This window comes from Phyllobates terribilis, unplaced genomic scaffold (assembly GCF_046119375.1).
Source record: "Phyllobates terribilis strain yellow unplaced genomic scaffold, ASM4611937v1 Scaffold_2__4_contigs__length_985480577, whole genome shotgun sequence".
Taxonomy (NCBI): Eukaryota; Metazoa; Chordata; class Amphibia; order Anura; family Dendrobatidae; genus Phyllobates; species Phyllobates terribilis.
The window spans coordinates 219,414,775-219,430,845 of NW_027362762.1; the positions used below are offsets into that span (position 1 = coordinate 219,414,775).

Genomic DNA, 16,071 nt, shown 5'->3' on the forward strand with positions numbered 1-16,071 from the left:
GAAATGTTAGAAAAAAAATGAAAAGAAAAATCAGTAGAAGTAAAAAAAAGTAAAAAAAAACTAATATGCTACCTATAAATTTACTCAGCGCTATTTTTTATGCAAAAGAAAAACAGACGTCATTAAGACTGCGATGTCCGTTCCCCTAATGCCCTACCTATACAGTTATTCTGCACTAACTATTCTTTTTTTGTGCAAAAGAAAAACGGTTGTCACCAACACTGCGACATACGCTCTCCTAATGCGCTAGTTATAAAGTTGTTCGCTACAAGAAAAACCGGCGTCACTAACACTGCTGGAACAGGAATTTGGGATCTGCTGCTGCTGTGACCACAGATAGGGCACATTAGCAGACTGCAGGAGACACAAGAGACGCAGCAGGATCGCACTGGCCACCAATGCAGTATCCTTCTCTGACAAGTGGCTATACAACCGCTCCGCACATCAGATCTGAGGAAAAGATTTCATGCAGAGCGGCGATCGTTATTTTAAAACAACCCTTTTGGCGCCAATAGGTTGAACAATAGTTACTGACTAATCGGCGCCAAAAGGTTTAATCACCAAAAGTGACGTCACTCCATCCATTTTGACTGCTGTGATTGGCGCTGTCTCAAACAGCATCAATCATAGAGTGTCATATTGATTTTTTTAAACTTTATTATCAAATTGCTTTAATTGGCTGGTCACAATCGATCAGACAATCACAGCGATCGATGATGCGGAGGGTGGTATTTCTGCTAGTGGCTCTGACATTCTTAGCTGTGGAATAGGGATTTTTTTTCTATCTTACACTATTCCGTCCATTGCCACTACCACTTTTTTCCCTCATAGGTTTCTCAAGCTCCTCTTATCAAACAGATCGTGAAAAATGGATACCACACAGACGGCATCCAAGTGCTGTCCAATTTTTTTCAATGAATTATAGAACTGCATTGGAGAGTATGATCAGTCATTCGGATCAATATCAGAAAAGTCTACACACTTGTGTGGACCACTTGGTTAAGGAGAACAAAAAAAATAAAAAATAAATCAGACATGTGAACTATTTTTTTATTATGTTTTTCTTATGTAGCACCATCATATTCAGCAGCGCTTTACATATATTGTCATCACTGTTCCCATTGTGGCTCACAATCCACATTCCCTATCAGTATGTCTTTGGAGTATGGGAGGAAACTGGAGAACCCGGAGGAAACCCAGACAAACACAGGGAGAACATACAAACTCCTGCACATATGTTTTCCCTGGTGGGATTTGAACCCAGGACCCCAGTGCTGCAAAGCAACAGTGCTAACCACTCAGCCACCGTGAACTACCCATAGACTATTACCTGTACAAGCACTAGCCATGAAAAACACGGACAGCACTTGTATGAGACATATGGTATATTAAATGAGTCCTTATTCTCATCTCTTTCAGTGCTGCAGGTGTATGACACATTATTGTTTGATGTTTTGTTTTAGGGCTTACTATTTCTCGGTCTATTGCTGAGATGTGAGATCTGACGTCCTCTCATCATCCTAAATCACCCTAAAATGGCTGCTGCACTTCCTGCCTCGGCTTTGATTGTCCTTCCTGAATGGCTGTCCTATACCATGTGATGTGATAGCTGCAATGCATTATGGGAAAGGTCACGCCTGAGGTCATGTCAGCCTTCTGTGACTTATGCAATCATCTGCAATGTGTAAAATAGAAGTCAGCATTTTTATTTTTTGGGGATTCGTGCAATTTAAACAGCAAATTGTGCAAAAGCGCCGGGATTTGTGATTTTCATAAAAATCGAATTAAATTAGTATCAAATAGATTCACTCATCCCTATTAGATAGATTCACACCTTTACCTGAAACATCACCACATGTGCTAATAAAGTCCACCTCCTTTACACTTTATCTTGTCGGTATGTTGCATCCATTTTATTTGGTAGGCTTGACACCCAGATTTTTTAGCTGGTGCTGCTTCTGATACATTGACGCGGTACTATGGGAGTCTCTGATATTGATCTGACGCCTCCTCTCTTCCTACAATTGCCGTCCTCCTTCCCTGCTTCGTGTGGCAAGGAAGGAGGACAGCGATTGTAGGAAGAGAGTAGGCGCACTTCTTTCTGCCCTGCTGAGGGAAGATCAAAGTACTATAGTGTGCCAGCTTTACCTACGGGTCATCGGCATGCTTTGGCCTTTCCCGGCGTATGCACATTACATTACTGTGCTCAGCCCTCTGCAGGGCAGAGAGGAGTATCCCTGTGCAGGAGCGCGATGGGGACACTGCGTGGATGACGTAGGATGCGTCATCCACATGAAGCAAGAAGGAGGACGGCGATAGTTAAAAGAGAGGTGGCACCGGTTCAAGACCACAGACGTCCATCAAACCGGACCGCCCTGTCTGAGTATAATAAAAGGTCTTTTTTGGGATCTGCAGAGCGGATTGGGGACTCTTATTTACAAAATTCTAGTATGCTATAACAGAGGCCCTAATGGTGATAGCCGTACTTTACATGGGAAAAACCTGGTGACAGGCTCCCTTTAAATCCCCCATCATCAGTAGGGAGTATTTCAAACTACCCCAGGACAGTTTCTATCGGAATACACCCCCTGCTTTCCCAGGAACCCATCTTCGGTCAAGGTCAAGAGGCCCAGTTGCTGACAGAATGGTTGCCCAATTAGCTGAAGGCTAATCAGTACCTTTACCATGCATTTCCCAGATAATATACATTTGTTACATTTTTATGCAGTACTGGAGGCTCCCCCTAGGGAAGGGGGAGATAAAAGTATAAATCATTGAGTTTGTCTAATTTATTTTATTTTTTTTATAGGTTTTGACGATGTAATAAAAATGAATCTGCTCCTACAAAGAGGGTGACAAGTGGCTTTAAAAAGCAATGGGATTATACAGCCAAGTTCTCACTATATAAACAGTGCTTGTGTCAATTCTCCTACCTTTGAATCCTTGGCATAGTAAAGGGTTCTGCCCCGGAGCTTAAAATAGCGTTTTTTCCATCTCTGAAATGAACTGGTTTGCTTCAGTAATAATCCTTCTTTGATACTTGTCTGGAAAGTAAACAGAGAAAACACAATTGTCAAAACGGAATGAACACATTATTCTTCTGCCTCCAGATCAGAGTGGTCAGCAGAGCATTACAGCATCAAAGCCCAAACTTCAATATCCACTGAAATAGGGCTGACACCCCTGGAGGAATCCAGACACGTGCTGTACATGTATTCGTCATATGCTTTCAGAGCAGACATGGCACAAGTACAGCTTATTGACGCCCATGGGCCCATTATTGGTGGCTGACAATTCAACAAAATAAATAAAATAATTAGGACCTTGTTGTAGGCCTCTAAAAACTACTTATCAGCAGGGTATAAGCTTTATCATTCTGCGTTTCGATGTCCGAATATAGAGAATTATATCAGCATTCCCAAATTTTAGTACATCATAGAAACGTACCAGAAGAATGTATCGATAAGGTCCCCTTGATCCCACCAGTACCATTTTCTGATACAACAAAGAACATGAATTATACCCAGATACACCTTAAAGGGAATCTGTCACCAGGTTTTTGCTACCCAATTTGAGATCTGCATGGTGTAGTGGCAGAAACCCTGATTCTAATGATGTATCACTTTGTTTACTTTGTTCAGCAGTTGTGATAAAATCACTGTGTTAAATGCTGCAGATCTAGAGGTGCTCTGAATACTGAGCCCTGTATGACCCACCTACACCACTGATTAGGAGCTCTCTGTGTACACTGTACATTGACAGAAAGCAGATGAGGGAGGGGTTACACATAGCAGGAGGACTACATCACATAAGACACCTAGTACTGTAGTGATAATTTCCTGCTGATAAAACGCTGATTTTATTCACACAACAACACACTGCCAGTAAATGACAATGCTGTAATCAGGGTCTGGGTCCCTACACCAGGCTGCTCTTAGATTACATAACAAAAACTTGCTGATGGATTCCCGTTAAGAAACTAGGAGGAATGTATGAGCATTTAGACACAATGTTACCTATTCTATCATGTCTCCTAATTGGAAAAACATGCCTTACTTGTCCTCACACATGACCAGTAGTGTATTTGGATTATTTTGCCCAGATAGTCTTAAAACAATACCTTATTACATCTACATTAGCTAGCTGGCTCTCTGAGCAGTCAATGTAGGCAAGGGAGCATTCACACATCAGATTTTCACGTACAAGTGTAATCCTTTTTCTTTTTCACAGATAGCACTCATACCTGATTTGATAGTCCATACAGTAGTTCACATCTTATTAAAGAAACTTTGTTTCTCCCTTTAAATATGAGAAAAACTACTGAGACTAAACTCTGATGAAACTCGGATGAAAATCATTGATGAAACACGGCACATGAAAAAAACCTGACATTTGAATGAGCCCTAAGAAGTGCAGATCAAACATGAGCATATAGAAATGGATGCATCACCCGATCATGGTCACAGTCTGCACCATTAAACAATGCTTTATTTGGCCTATTGCTCGAGGTCTCCCGAAAGCAGACGTCTCCAACCCCACATAATTATGAGAAAGCTTTGTGCGATGTTCCTGAGGCACATTCAAGTAAAAAATGAAGACGGCACACACAATTAATAAATTTCACTTTTCAGACAAATATATTCTGCAGCACCTCACAGACATAATCATCACTGTCCCCATTGGGGCTCACAATCTACATTCCCTATCAGTATGTCTTTGGAGTGTAGGAGGAAACTGGAGAACCCAGAGGAAACCCACGCAAACACGGGGAGAACATAAACTCCTTGCAGATGTTGTCCTTTGAGGGATTTGAACCGAGAACCCTAGCGCTACAAAGCAACAGTGCGTAACCACTGAGCCACCATGCCCATGTGTCATATGACCATGCATTCATAGTTGACTACATGGTAAAAGGATCAGTTGTGTACATCACAGCGCTGCCAGGACCTGAGGTCACGTGAGCTCTCAGCTGAAGAACAGCCAAGAGCTCACGTGACCTCACTTTACGGCACCAATACTGCGTGGGAACATTCTCAAGAATGTTCCCACCAGTATTGATGCTGAGGTCACCGGGGCTGATCAGCTGATCTTCAGCTGATGAACCTCCAGTGACCTCACTCCTGCAGCAGCAATGTACACAGACAGAAGTGAATACCCCTCTGTCAGTGTGGAAAGGGAAAAGAAAAAAAAACAGCTCACCTCCATGAAACAGCTGGGTGTCTCCGGGATCCGTGATCAGCGCTGCTGCTTGAGCTCAGTAGACAGGTAATAGGAAGGACGATGATCCAGCTCCACAGACTCCAATAATAAAAACAAATGTCTTTTATTTACAATTTTTTAAAAATATCCAGATTGCGATAATGTAACTCCAGCTGGTAGAAGAACAATAATAGAAGGGAAGACACAGGGGCGCCAAGGAGGGGTGCGCTACCAGACGCGTTTCGAGTGAAGACCGCTCTTAAACTTGGTATGAAGATGATGATCGCTATCTGGATATTTTTAAAAAATTCTAAATAAAAGACATTTGTTTTTATTATTGGAGTCTGTGGAGCTGGATCATCATCTTTCCTATTACCCCTCTGTCAGTGTACATTGCGGTCTTCTACAGCAGTGACATCAGTGATTGCTGATGTCCCTGCTGTAGAAGTCACCCAGATCGCTGAGGGACAATCGTGGACTACGTTGTGACGGTGGACAGGTGAAGAATATGTTGTTTTTTTTTGTGTTTTTTTTTTTTTTTTTTTTTACAGACGATTAAGGTCTTTAGGGACTGAACGTGAAATAAACTAAATCATTTTTTTTATTAAAACAGTGTGTATTTTTATTTCATTAAAATACTTTATTCTGGCTATGTCTTTTATTGAAAAAGAGGCGAAAACTTTACTACGCAGTTAGTAATGGGGGAGTCTTATAGACGCCCTCCATTACTAACCTGGGCTTCACGTCAGCCGCCAATACAAGGCTGAGATGAACCCCAACCCCATTACCCCAACGCTACAGTGGGAAGAGCGGCGGCTAAGCGCTAGATTTGGCGCATCTTATAGATGCGCCATTTCTGGAACTGCTGAGGGGTGATATTATTAGCCACGGAGGGGGCTAGTATCCATGGCCCCTTCCCTGGCTATTAATATCAGCCCGCAGCTGTCTGTTTAGCCTTTTCTTGTTAGATTTTATAGGGGGACCCTACGTAAATTTTTTTCTGGGGTCCCCCTGTAATCTAGCCAGTAAAGGCTAAGTAAACAGCTGTTGGTGGTTATTAATAGCCAGGGAACATTTTTAGCTAATGGCCCCTTCCCCGGCTACTAATATCAGCCTCCAGCGGTCGGCTTTCCCTCTGCTGGTTATGAAAATGATGCAGGAGCCCACGCAATTTTTTTCTTCTTTTTTTTTTTTTTTTACATTTTTTAGGCTATGTGCCCAGCATATTTTTGCTGCGTCCAAAACGTTGCATTCTGTTGAATGCAGGTAAATCCACGTGTTAATTGAACCATGCAAATTTACTGCATTCAATACATTCTAGTGGTCAAATTTCTGTTGCAGAGACTAGCAACTCCGCAAGAGAATTTGACATGCTGTGGTCCTGAAAGACGCGCTGAATTCCAGTGTCCACGGGTGATCCACAGCCTCAGATGTATGAATAGTGGACATGGGATTTCTAGAAATACCATCCACTATGCTTTAAGATCTGGACGCTGAGGGTTTGACGCTGTATAAACACGTCAAACCTGCAGCGACTCCTGATCGTGGCCACCAACCCAAACATCCCGCAGAATGTCAATTTCTGTAGCGGACACGCCATTCTCTGCTGCAGATTTTGACATATTAAAGTGTCATTATATGCGGTGGATTCACATGTACCGACAACAAAAGAGCGGCATTAGAACCCCACGTTTTGGACGCAGCAAAAATACACTGCGTCCAAAGCTCTGCTTGTTGCTGTTCATGGGGACGTAGCGACTAACGAAACAGCTGTGAGCTATTAATAGCCAGGGACCATGTTTGCCTAATGGCACCTTCCTAGGCTAAAAATAGAAGCTCACAGCTGCCCCAGAAATTACATGAATGGAAATGCTAATGAAGATTGGGTGAATGGGATTAGCTGACATCTAGCTCTTTTGTTTGGTGATGACAAGGTGTCAATCAGACCCTTTCATCACAAAACCTAATTAAAGTAAAGAGTTAAATAAACACACAGAGTAAACACTTTATTTGAAATACAACAGACATATTCTTAAATTAACCCATATACTCACCCCAGTTCTGACGTTAATCCAAGGGTTAAAGCAATGTCCCACGTTGCTTTTCAAGTAACTTTATTTAGCTCCAAAAAGCATTCATTGATGTATAAAAACATATTAAAAAAACGCGTCAAAATCTAGGCAAAACGTGTTTTTTTTCCTCAGCGTTTTTCCTACCAAGGAGATGCAGAAACGCTGCAGAAATGCCTGCTTCAAATCCTGAACGTGCGCACATAGAGTACCTTAATTCCTGAAATGAGCAGTTAACCTAGCCCCCTTCACACATAACACTAGTCATATGCCAATACGGGAAAATCTCTCGTGTTGAACACAGGGTTCGAAATAAAAGCTGCCAGAACCTATATCGTTATAGGGAGATAGGTGGACATTATTAAGTTTTATATATTTATAGTAGCAACACAGCTGAAAGCAATTTTTTTTTATAAGAGTACAACCCCTTTAAACTAGGGAATTAACTTTAAAAACTGTGAACAATTTGTTCCCAATAATGATATACATGGATTTTAGTTACATGTACGCTATTCAGGCGATCATAGAGCTGAAGCAAATTAAGATTAATGACTGTAAGCATTAATTATGAAACGCAGTTTGTACCATCCATTACTGGATACTGAAAGAAGCATAATGGATCTTTGCTGCTTCAGTTCTGGGCTTAGATGCTTCTCATGGGAATAGGGGAGATGAAGCAGAAATAAATCATAATCTATAAAGAGCTGGAATATAAAAAAGAAAAAAAAAGTTTATTTGCAAATTAAAAAAAAGAAATGTTTTTTAAAACACATGTAAAAATTTGCTTTATATCTTAACCCTCAACTGGTGAGGTGGGGTTTGCCACACCCCAGGGAATTTTTGTTCGGCTGCCATTCATTGAAAAATGCTGGTATGAGGATACGTGTCTCACTAGCTTCCATCCATTTGTAGGTGTCAAAAATTTGTTATACTCATGTGTAATCAATCGCCAATAAGAAAACGATTAAAACAAACGTGATCTTTGAATTTTCTGTAAAAATAAGAGATTTCTAAACACTGGGGTATAGGAAACCCCACATCAACAGCTGCGTGACAAAAACCCCACCTCACCAGTTGAGGGTTAAAGAGTAACTATCATTTTCATTTACATGGTAGGCACTACCCTTATAGGTCTCCATAAATCAATATGGGTTTTAACAACTCTCACAGGTCACCCAAAAGGCGGCTCTGAAACACACAGTTCGTCAGGAGGAATGGCTTAAAGGGGTATTTCCCATCTCGAAGATCCTATCCCAATATGTAGTAGGTGTAATAATAATAATAATAATAGCCAATACCTCCAATTAGAAATGTAGTATAGTTTTTCTGATTCACAATGTCTCTTTCCTTTTGTGCAGGCACAGCAGGACCTTAGGTATCCCTGGTTATGACCACTGATATAGTGCCACTAGTTGCTAGTGGTCGTAACTATGAATACCTAAGGTCTTGCAATGCCTGCACATGAGGAAAGAAACATGGTGAATCAGAAGAACTATACTACATTTATAATTGGAAGTATTTGCTAATATTATTACAACTACTACATAGGGATAGGATCTTGGAGATGGAAATACCCCTTTAATATCTCCTTCAGGACATACACAGAGCCATGTATGGGCTCAGTAGAAAGTACATGAGCCTGTACACAGGGAAGTGTACGGGACCAGTAGAGAGTACACGAGCCTGTACACAGGGCAGAGTATGGGACCAGTAGAGAGTACATGAGCCTGTACAAAGGGCGGCGTATGGGCTCAGTAGAGAGGACATGAGCCTGTGCACAGGGCGGCGCATGAGCTCAGTAGAAAATACATGAGCCTGTACACAGGGAAGCGTATGGGACCAGTAGAGAGTACACGAGCCTGTACACTGGGCGGCGTATGGGCTCAGTAGAGAGTACATAAGCCTGTACACAGGGCGGCGTATGGGCTCAGTAGAGAGTACATGAGCCTGTACACAGGGCGGCGTATGGGCTCAGTAGAGAGTACATGAGCCTGTACACAGGGCAGCGTATGGGCTCAGTAGAGAGTACATGAGCCTGTACACAGGGCGGCGTATGGGCTCAGTAGAGAGTACATGAGCCTGTACACTGGGCGGCGTATGGGCTCAGCAGAGAGTACATGAGCCTGTACACTGGGCGGCGTATGGGCTCAGTAGAGAGTACATGAGCCTGTACACAGGGCGGCGTATGGGCTCAGTAGAGAGTACATGAGCCTGTACACAGGGCGGCGTATGGGCTCATAGACTTTGTATTGTGCGGTGAGCGCGCTAAGGTAGAAGCTGAGAGATTCTGACCAACAAGCGGCAGGTTTAAAAGCAGTCAATGGGAACCTCAGAACCAGAGCACACATCATTCAGTAGACATTAAATAGGCACTCTTTAAACTAAAATGCACAGATTCGGGATTTTTATGGTTGTTATATCCATAGGGCTCCATACACCCAGGCTAGAAAAAATCTTCATTGGGCTGGAACAACAGCTTACCTTCATACCATAGCTATACAGTGGCAGACTGCGAGAAACCTTTAGACTCCTTCCTTGTGTGGACAACACAGATGGATGCCGAGGAAAAAGGAGATTAAATGGTGTCTTAAGTTTCATATTTTAGTCTCTGTGTGCCTCACTGAAGTCATCTGGACCTGTTGAAGCGCTCGGCTATGTGTAAAACGGACGTCGTCAGTGCCTCTTCTCCCCTGCACCTCCAGTCCGCAGCCTAACTGTCCCGGATAATGAAATAAAGGACTATTTTATCACGAAGTGGCGAGTGCGGCTTTTTCTCTTTTTCCTGCGCTGGACTCTTCTGGGAAGGCTTTCGATAAAATTTTGGAATATGTTTGAGAAAATTTGTGCGCATTCAGCCAAAAGATCATTTGTGAGGTCAGACACTGTTGATGAAAGGTCCTGGCTCGAAATCGGCACAAAAAGTAAATCCAAAAGTCATTTGAAAGGGCTGAGATCACCATTCTGTACAGCCCATGAGTTCCTTCCCACCACACAGGTCATACAATGACTTTATGGAGCTCACTGAATGCACAGGGACCTTCCAGGAAAGGACCTTCCATAAACGGTTGCCATAAAAAGTATCTCTGAATGCTGTAGCAATAACATCTCCATACCATGGAAATAAGGGGTGTAGTCCAAATCATGACCAATACCATTATTCTTACACTTCAACCCATGTCTGCCCTGCTCTAAAGTTGTGATCCACCATTATTCGGCTATGCTTTAAATATTTTAAGGCCTCATTCAGACATCCGTATTTAACAACATACGTGAAAAAATGGCCTAGGCTATTTTATACCCAGAGTATAGTTTGGCATAGGACAGTTTATTCCCTGGGGTATACTCTGGCCTGGGCCAAACTATACCCGGGTTTAATCTGTACAGGATATACTCTGGTCTGTGACACCGGTGTTATCAGTGTTTTGGATCAGTGTGTCACCAGTGTATGGTCAGTGTGTCTGTTTTTACCATCAGTGTGTCACCAGTGTATGGTCCGTGTGTCTGTTTTTACCATCAGTGTGTCACCAGTGTATGGTCCGTGTGTCTGTTTTTACCATCAATGTGTCACCAGTGTATGGTCCGTGTGTCTGTTTTTACCATCAATGTGTCACCAGTGTATGGTCCGTGTGTCTGTTTTTACCATCAGTGTGTCACCAGTGTATGGTCCGTGTGTCTGTTTTTACCATCAGTGTGTCACCATTGTATGGTCCGTGTGTCTGTTTTTACCATCAGTGTGTCACCGGTGTATGGTCCGTGTGTCTGTTTTTACCATCAGAGTGTCACCGGTGTATGGTCAGTGTGTCTGTTTTTACCATCAGTGTGTCACCAGTGTATGGTCCGTGTGTCTGTTTTTACCATCAGTGTGTCACCAGTGTATGGTCCGTGTGTCTGTTTTTACCATCAGTGTGTCACCAGTGTATGGTCCTTGTGTCTGTTTTACCATCAGTGTGTCACCAGTGTATGGTCCTTGTGTCTGTTTTTACCATCAGTGTGTCACCAGTGTATGGTCAGTGTGTCTGTTTTTACCATCAGAGTGTCACCAGTGTATGGTCCGTGTGTCTGTTTTTACCATCAGTGTGTCACCAGTGTATGGTCCGTGTGTCTGTTTTTACCATCAGTGTGTCACCAGTGTATGGTCCGCGTGTCTGTTTTTACCATCAGAGTGTCACCAGTGTATGGTCCGCGTGTCTGTTTTTACCATCAGTGTGTCACCAGTGTATGGTCCGCGTGTCTGTTTTTACCATCAGTGTGTCACCAGTGTATGGTCCGTGTGTCTGTTTTTACCATCAGTGTGTCACCAGTGTATGGTCCGTGTGTCTTTTTTTTGCCATCAGTGTGTCACCAGTGTATGGTCCGTGTGTCTGTTTTTACCATCAGTGTGTCACCAGTGTATGGTCCGTGTGTCTGTTTTTACCATCAGTGTGTCACCAGTGTATGGTCAGTGTGTCTGTTTTTACCATCAGTGTGTCACCAGCGTATGGTCCGTGTGTCTGTTTTTACCATCAGTGTGTCACCAGCGTATGGTCCGTGTGTCTGTTTTTACCATCAGTGTGTCACCAGTGTATGGTCCGTGTGTCTGTTTTTACCATCAGTGTGTCACCAGTGTATGGTCCGTGTGTCTGTTTTTACCATCAGTGTGTCACCAGTGTATGGTCCGTGTGTCTGTTTTTACCATCAGTGTGTCACCAGTGTATGGTCCGTGTGTCTGTTTTTACCATCAGTGTGTCACCAGTGTATGGTCCGTGTGTCTGTTTTTACCATCAGTGTGTCACCAGTGTATGGTCCGTGTGTCTGTTTTTACCATCAGTGTGTCACCAGTGTATGGTCCGTGTGTCTGTTTTTACCATCAGTGTGTCACCAGTGTATGGTCCGTGTGTCTGTTTTTACCATCAGTGTGTCACCAGTGAATGGTCCGTGTGTCTGTTTTTACCATCAGTGTGTCACCAGTGTATGGTCCGTGTGTCTGTTTTTACCATCAGTGTGTCACCAGTGTATGGTCTGTGTGTCTGTTTTTACCATCAGTGTGTCACCAGTGTATGGTCAGTGTGTCTGTTTTTACCATCAGTGTGTCACCAGTGTATGGTCAGTGTGTCTGTTTTTACCATCAGTGTGTCACCAGTGTATGGTCCGTGTGTCTGTTTTTACCATCAGTGTGTCACCAGTGTATGGTCCGTGTGTCTGTTTTTACCATCAGTGTGTCACCAGTGTATGGTCCGTGTGTCTGTTTTTACCATCAGTGTGTCACCAGTGTATGGTCAGTGTGTCTGTTTTTACCATCAGTGTGTCACCAGTGTTTTTCCTGAATGGATAAATTAAAAAAGCTACTTCTTGTATTGTATCTTTTCATCTGTGGTATCAGAAAAAAAGCAGACATGTGAACAGCTCCATAGATAATAAAGGGAACGTGCTCTATCCTTGAAAAAAATGGATAGACCTTGTATGTGCAAATGGGAAATGGCAATGAGGCCTATGATAGTCTCAGTTCACTACAATGGCAGTTATAACTGACCAAGGCAGATCCAGCAAATTTTAAAAAAAAAATCACATACTGATTTGATACAGTGATGTTTTAATTCACTGAGCAATTGAGTAAAACACATGTGACTGCAATGTTTGTCTATGGAGATTGCATGATTGTGTGATGGATTTTTCATACCTGTTTGCAATTGTTTGTTTTTTTGCTTAACCACCCGAACTCAATAATGAGAGGACAACATTGTAGTTCATAAACTATGTGGGAAAAACTCAGTTTGTTGGGTAATAGTGATTACTAAATACTACTGTAATTAATGTGCAAAAGAAAGCATCATTAAGTTTGAACTCAAGAAAAATGGTATTCTGTCACCACCAGGGCTATATCATCATTTACAAAGAGCATACAAATTATTGTATTACTGAAAATGTACAAGATTCCTCACCAAGCCAAACTAGTTTTCTTGCTTTACACTGATAAGGGGCAAACCCCACGAAACAGTTGTCTGCAAATAGTTTCTGGTTTGGCTTCTCATCCAAAGTCATGTGACAAGGCTCTTTAAAAGGGTCGATATTGACTTTTAGGATTGCTACTTCAAATAGGTGGCATTAGTGTTCCCGACCTCTTTCTCTCTCAAGAGGCTATATGCATATTTAAATTCCTAGTGGAGCATTGCACGATCTATAAAAGTCTTCCTACGTCACCTTAGTGCTCTGCACAAGAAAAAGCTTTACCCCTTATAATCTCTGTCGGAAACCTCTCACCCAGCCAAACCAGTTCTCCTGCTTTGCACTGATAAGGGGCAAACACTGCGAAACATGTGTCTGCAAATTAAGTTTCTGGTTTGGCTTCTTATCCCAAGTCATGTGACAAGGACCTTGAAAAAAGTCAGAATGAACTTTTAGGATCGCTACTTCTGACAGATAGCACTAGAGTTTCTGACCTATTACTCTCTGAAGAGGCCAATTGTATTTTTAGAATATAAAAATCTTTATAAAACAACATTATATAAATTACATGCCACTAGATAGAGAACATCTATTGCACGCTCTGGCTCCATTGCTGCTTCTTTTCCTTGCACACATGCATTAGGACCTGTAGCTGCACCTCAAAAAGCAGATGCCGAATAAAGGACCAAGTCAGAAAACACTGATCTGGCATAAATCCTTTCCTATAGGACAGTAGTGCCACTGCCATCCATGGGCTATGACTGATTTTGCAGCTCAGTTCCGCTGAAGTTAATAAAGCCCAGGAATACGAGTGCAAGAGATCCTGAAAATATGGATTATATACAAAAGATGACATCTGAACAAATCAATCACAGCAGACGACTCGGTCTTTACCTAAGAGAGTAGCAGACTATGCATATAATATTTCAATAAACTGCACCTCATACAGCAAATATGTAAACGTTCGATCCGTCACAAACAGAATGATTTTATTATTCATAGTGATTAAAAGCAGAGCAGACAGCCGTGCTTATAATTAGCTTAAATAGGAGAGTGTCATAACATTTATTCTGCTCACATAAGTGATGGAGCAGCGGGGAGCGGAGCTGCCACACCGATCACATAGCACCGTCATCAACTGGAATGGAAAGCTCCCGTGCAAACTTCTAGCCAAACAAAGACATAAACCTTGTCATATTCCCAAAGTGCTGCCGAGGTGCTCCGGGTCATTAATAACTTGGTAAGGTTCACAAGACAAACCGAACAGATCTGCGCTGGGGTAAATAAGGACAGGGAACCACTGTTTAATGCAAGTAGTGGACGAGTGTCAGATATGCAGAACACCTCTGATACATGGGAACGGTGGAGCGGACGACATTGTAAAAGCTGGAAGAAAGGAGGAGAGCTCAAGATAATGGGAGACCATGTCCATTTTTCAATATTTTTTTTTAAATTAAAAAATGAAGCGACATTGCAATAAGACTCACTAAACCCTTAAAGAGAATCTGTCACCAGGAAGGTTTTGCTCTGTAATCTGAGAGCACCAAAATGCAGGAGCAGAGTCCCTAATTACAGCGACGTGTTACTTACTGGGTTGTGCGTTGCTGTTTCAATACAATCAGCATTTTATCAGCAGGAGATTATCATTAGAGGACTATTTAGAACATGCAGGGTAAAGTGATAATACATCACTGGAATTCGGGGTCTCTGTCCCTACCTCATTGTGCTGTCACATTACATAGAAAAAAACTGCTGACAGATTCCCTTTAAGGATGTGGCTCTTTTTAAAGGGAAGTATTTGCGTCCATAAAATAATAAGTTTATTTTTTATTGACATAGCAATAGGGCAACTTTTTTTTTTTTTTTTTAAAACAGGTCACATCCCCTAAATGTGCCTATTCCTTTACTCTAAGAGTTTTCTGTGCCGGTCTAGGATCTTCTATCCACACCTCCCTGAGCCTGACTGACATGCTCGATACAATCCCAATCACGATACGGGGCACATGTGAGATTTACTATTGGCAGCACAGTGGCTCCGTGGTTAGAACTGTTGCTTTGCCGTGCTGGGCTCTTGGGTGAGTAGTTACGCTTCAGCTACTTAGTAAAAGGTTGCAAATCTGTTTGATACTGAAATGTATTTCTACACTGCTGGCAGTTACTTTGAATTACAGTAAATTGCAGGCTCCAATCACCATTTTGATCTAATTCTACTTTACCGCGTGTGTGATCACCCACCCTTGTGCAGGACTGATGTTGCCTGTGTGAGTAATCACTCCACCCTTCCCTTCAGATTCTGCAGTGGGTTCGCTCTTCACTCTAAGCAGCCTGACAACCTGTATAATGCCCTGTGATGAAGAGGTAGTTATCCAGCAACTCGTGAAAGGGACTTAAAAAATAGCCTTTATTTTGAAAAAATTAAAACCATGAGACCATGGTGCAAATAAAAGCGTACAGAGGCTTACGCGTTTCGGATACGTAGATCCTTATAGCATAATACAATGTTGAAATGGAAAAACTTTTAAGGCATATGGAGAAAGTAGCCGCCCAACAACATCACCTGTTCAGAAGCTCTATTACACACGAGTCCAGTGTATACTCTTCCCTTAGCAGATCCTGTTTTGCCATGTACAATCTACACCTCTTTGCTATCTTTAAAGGGTTTGTCCAGTCTGAAACTACAAGTCTGTAGTCACTTTGTGACTGCATACTTGTGCATCCTCATATCACCCATTCTCCTGTGTTAATGCTTGGAACAGCAGTCATGTGACTGCAAACTCCCGACCACATTCCAACTAGACTTCCAACATGAGGGCCTCGCTCAATACATTTGTATTGAGAGGCCACGCCCATCTAGTGAATGTGGCCAGGAGTATGTATATCG

At 42.3% G+C, this 16,071-nt stretch overlaps 1 protein-coding gene across 4 annotated transcripts in view; it reads right to left on the reverse strand.

Moving 5' to 3' along the window:
* DGKH (diacylglycerol kinase eta) overlaps nt 1–16,071 on the reverse strand; it is a 267,651-nt gene that overhangs the window by 128,856 nt on the left and 122,724 nt on the right. For all 4 annotated transcript variants that reach the window (XM_073663912.1, XM_073663913.1, XM_073663911.1 and 1 more), the window contains one exon: nt 2,934–3,044. In XM_073663912.1, the coding sequence (XP_073520013.1) occupies nt 2,934–3,044 (111 nt within the window). The remainder of the gene's footprint in view (nt 1–2,933; nt 3,045–16,071) is intronic.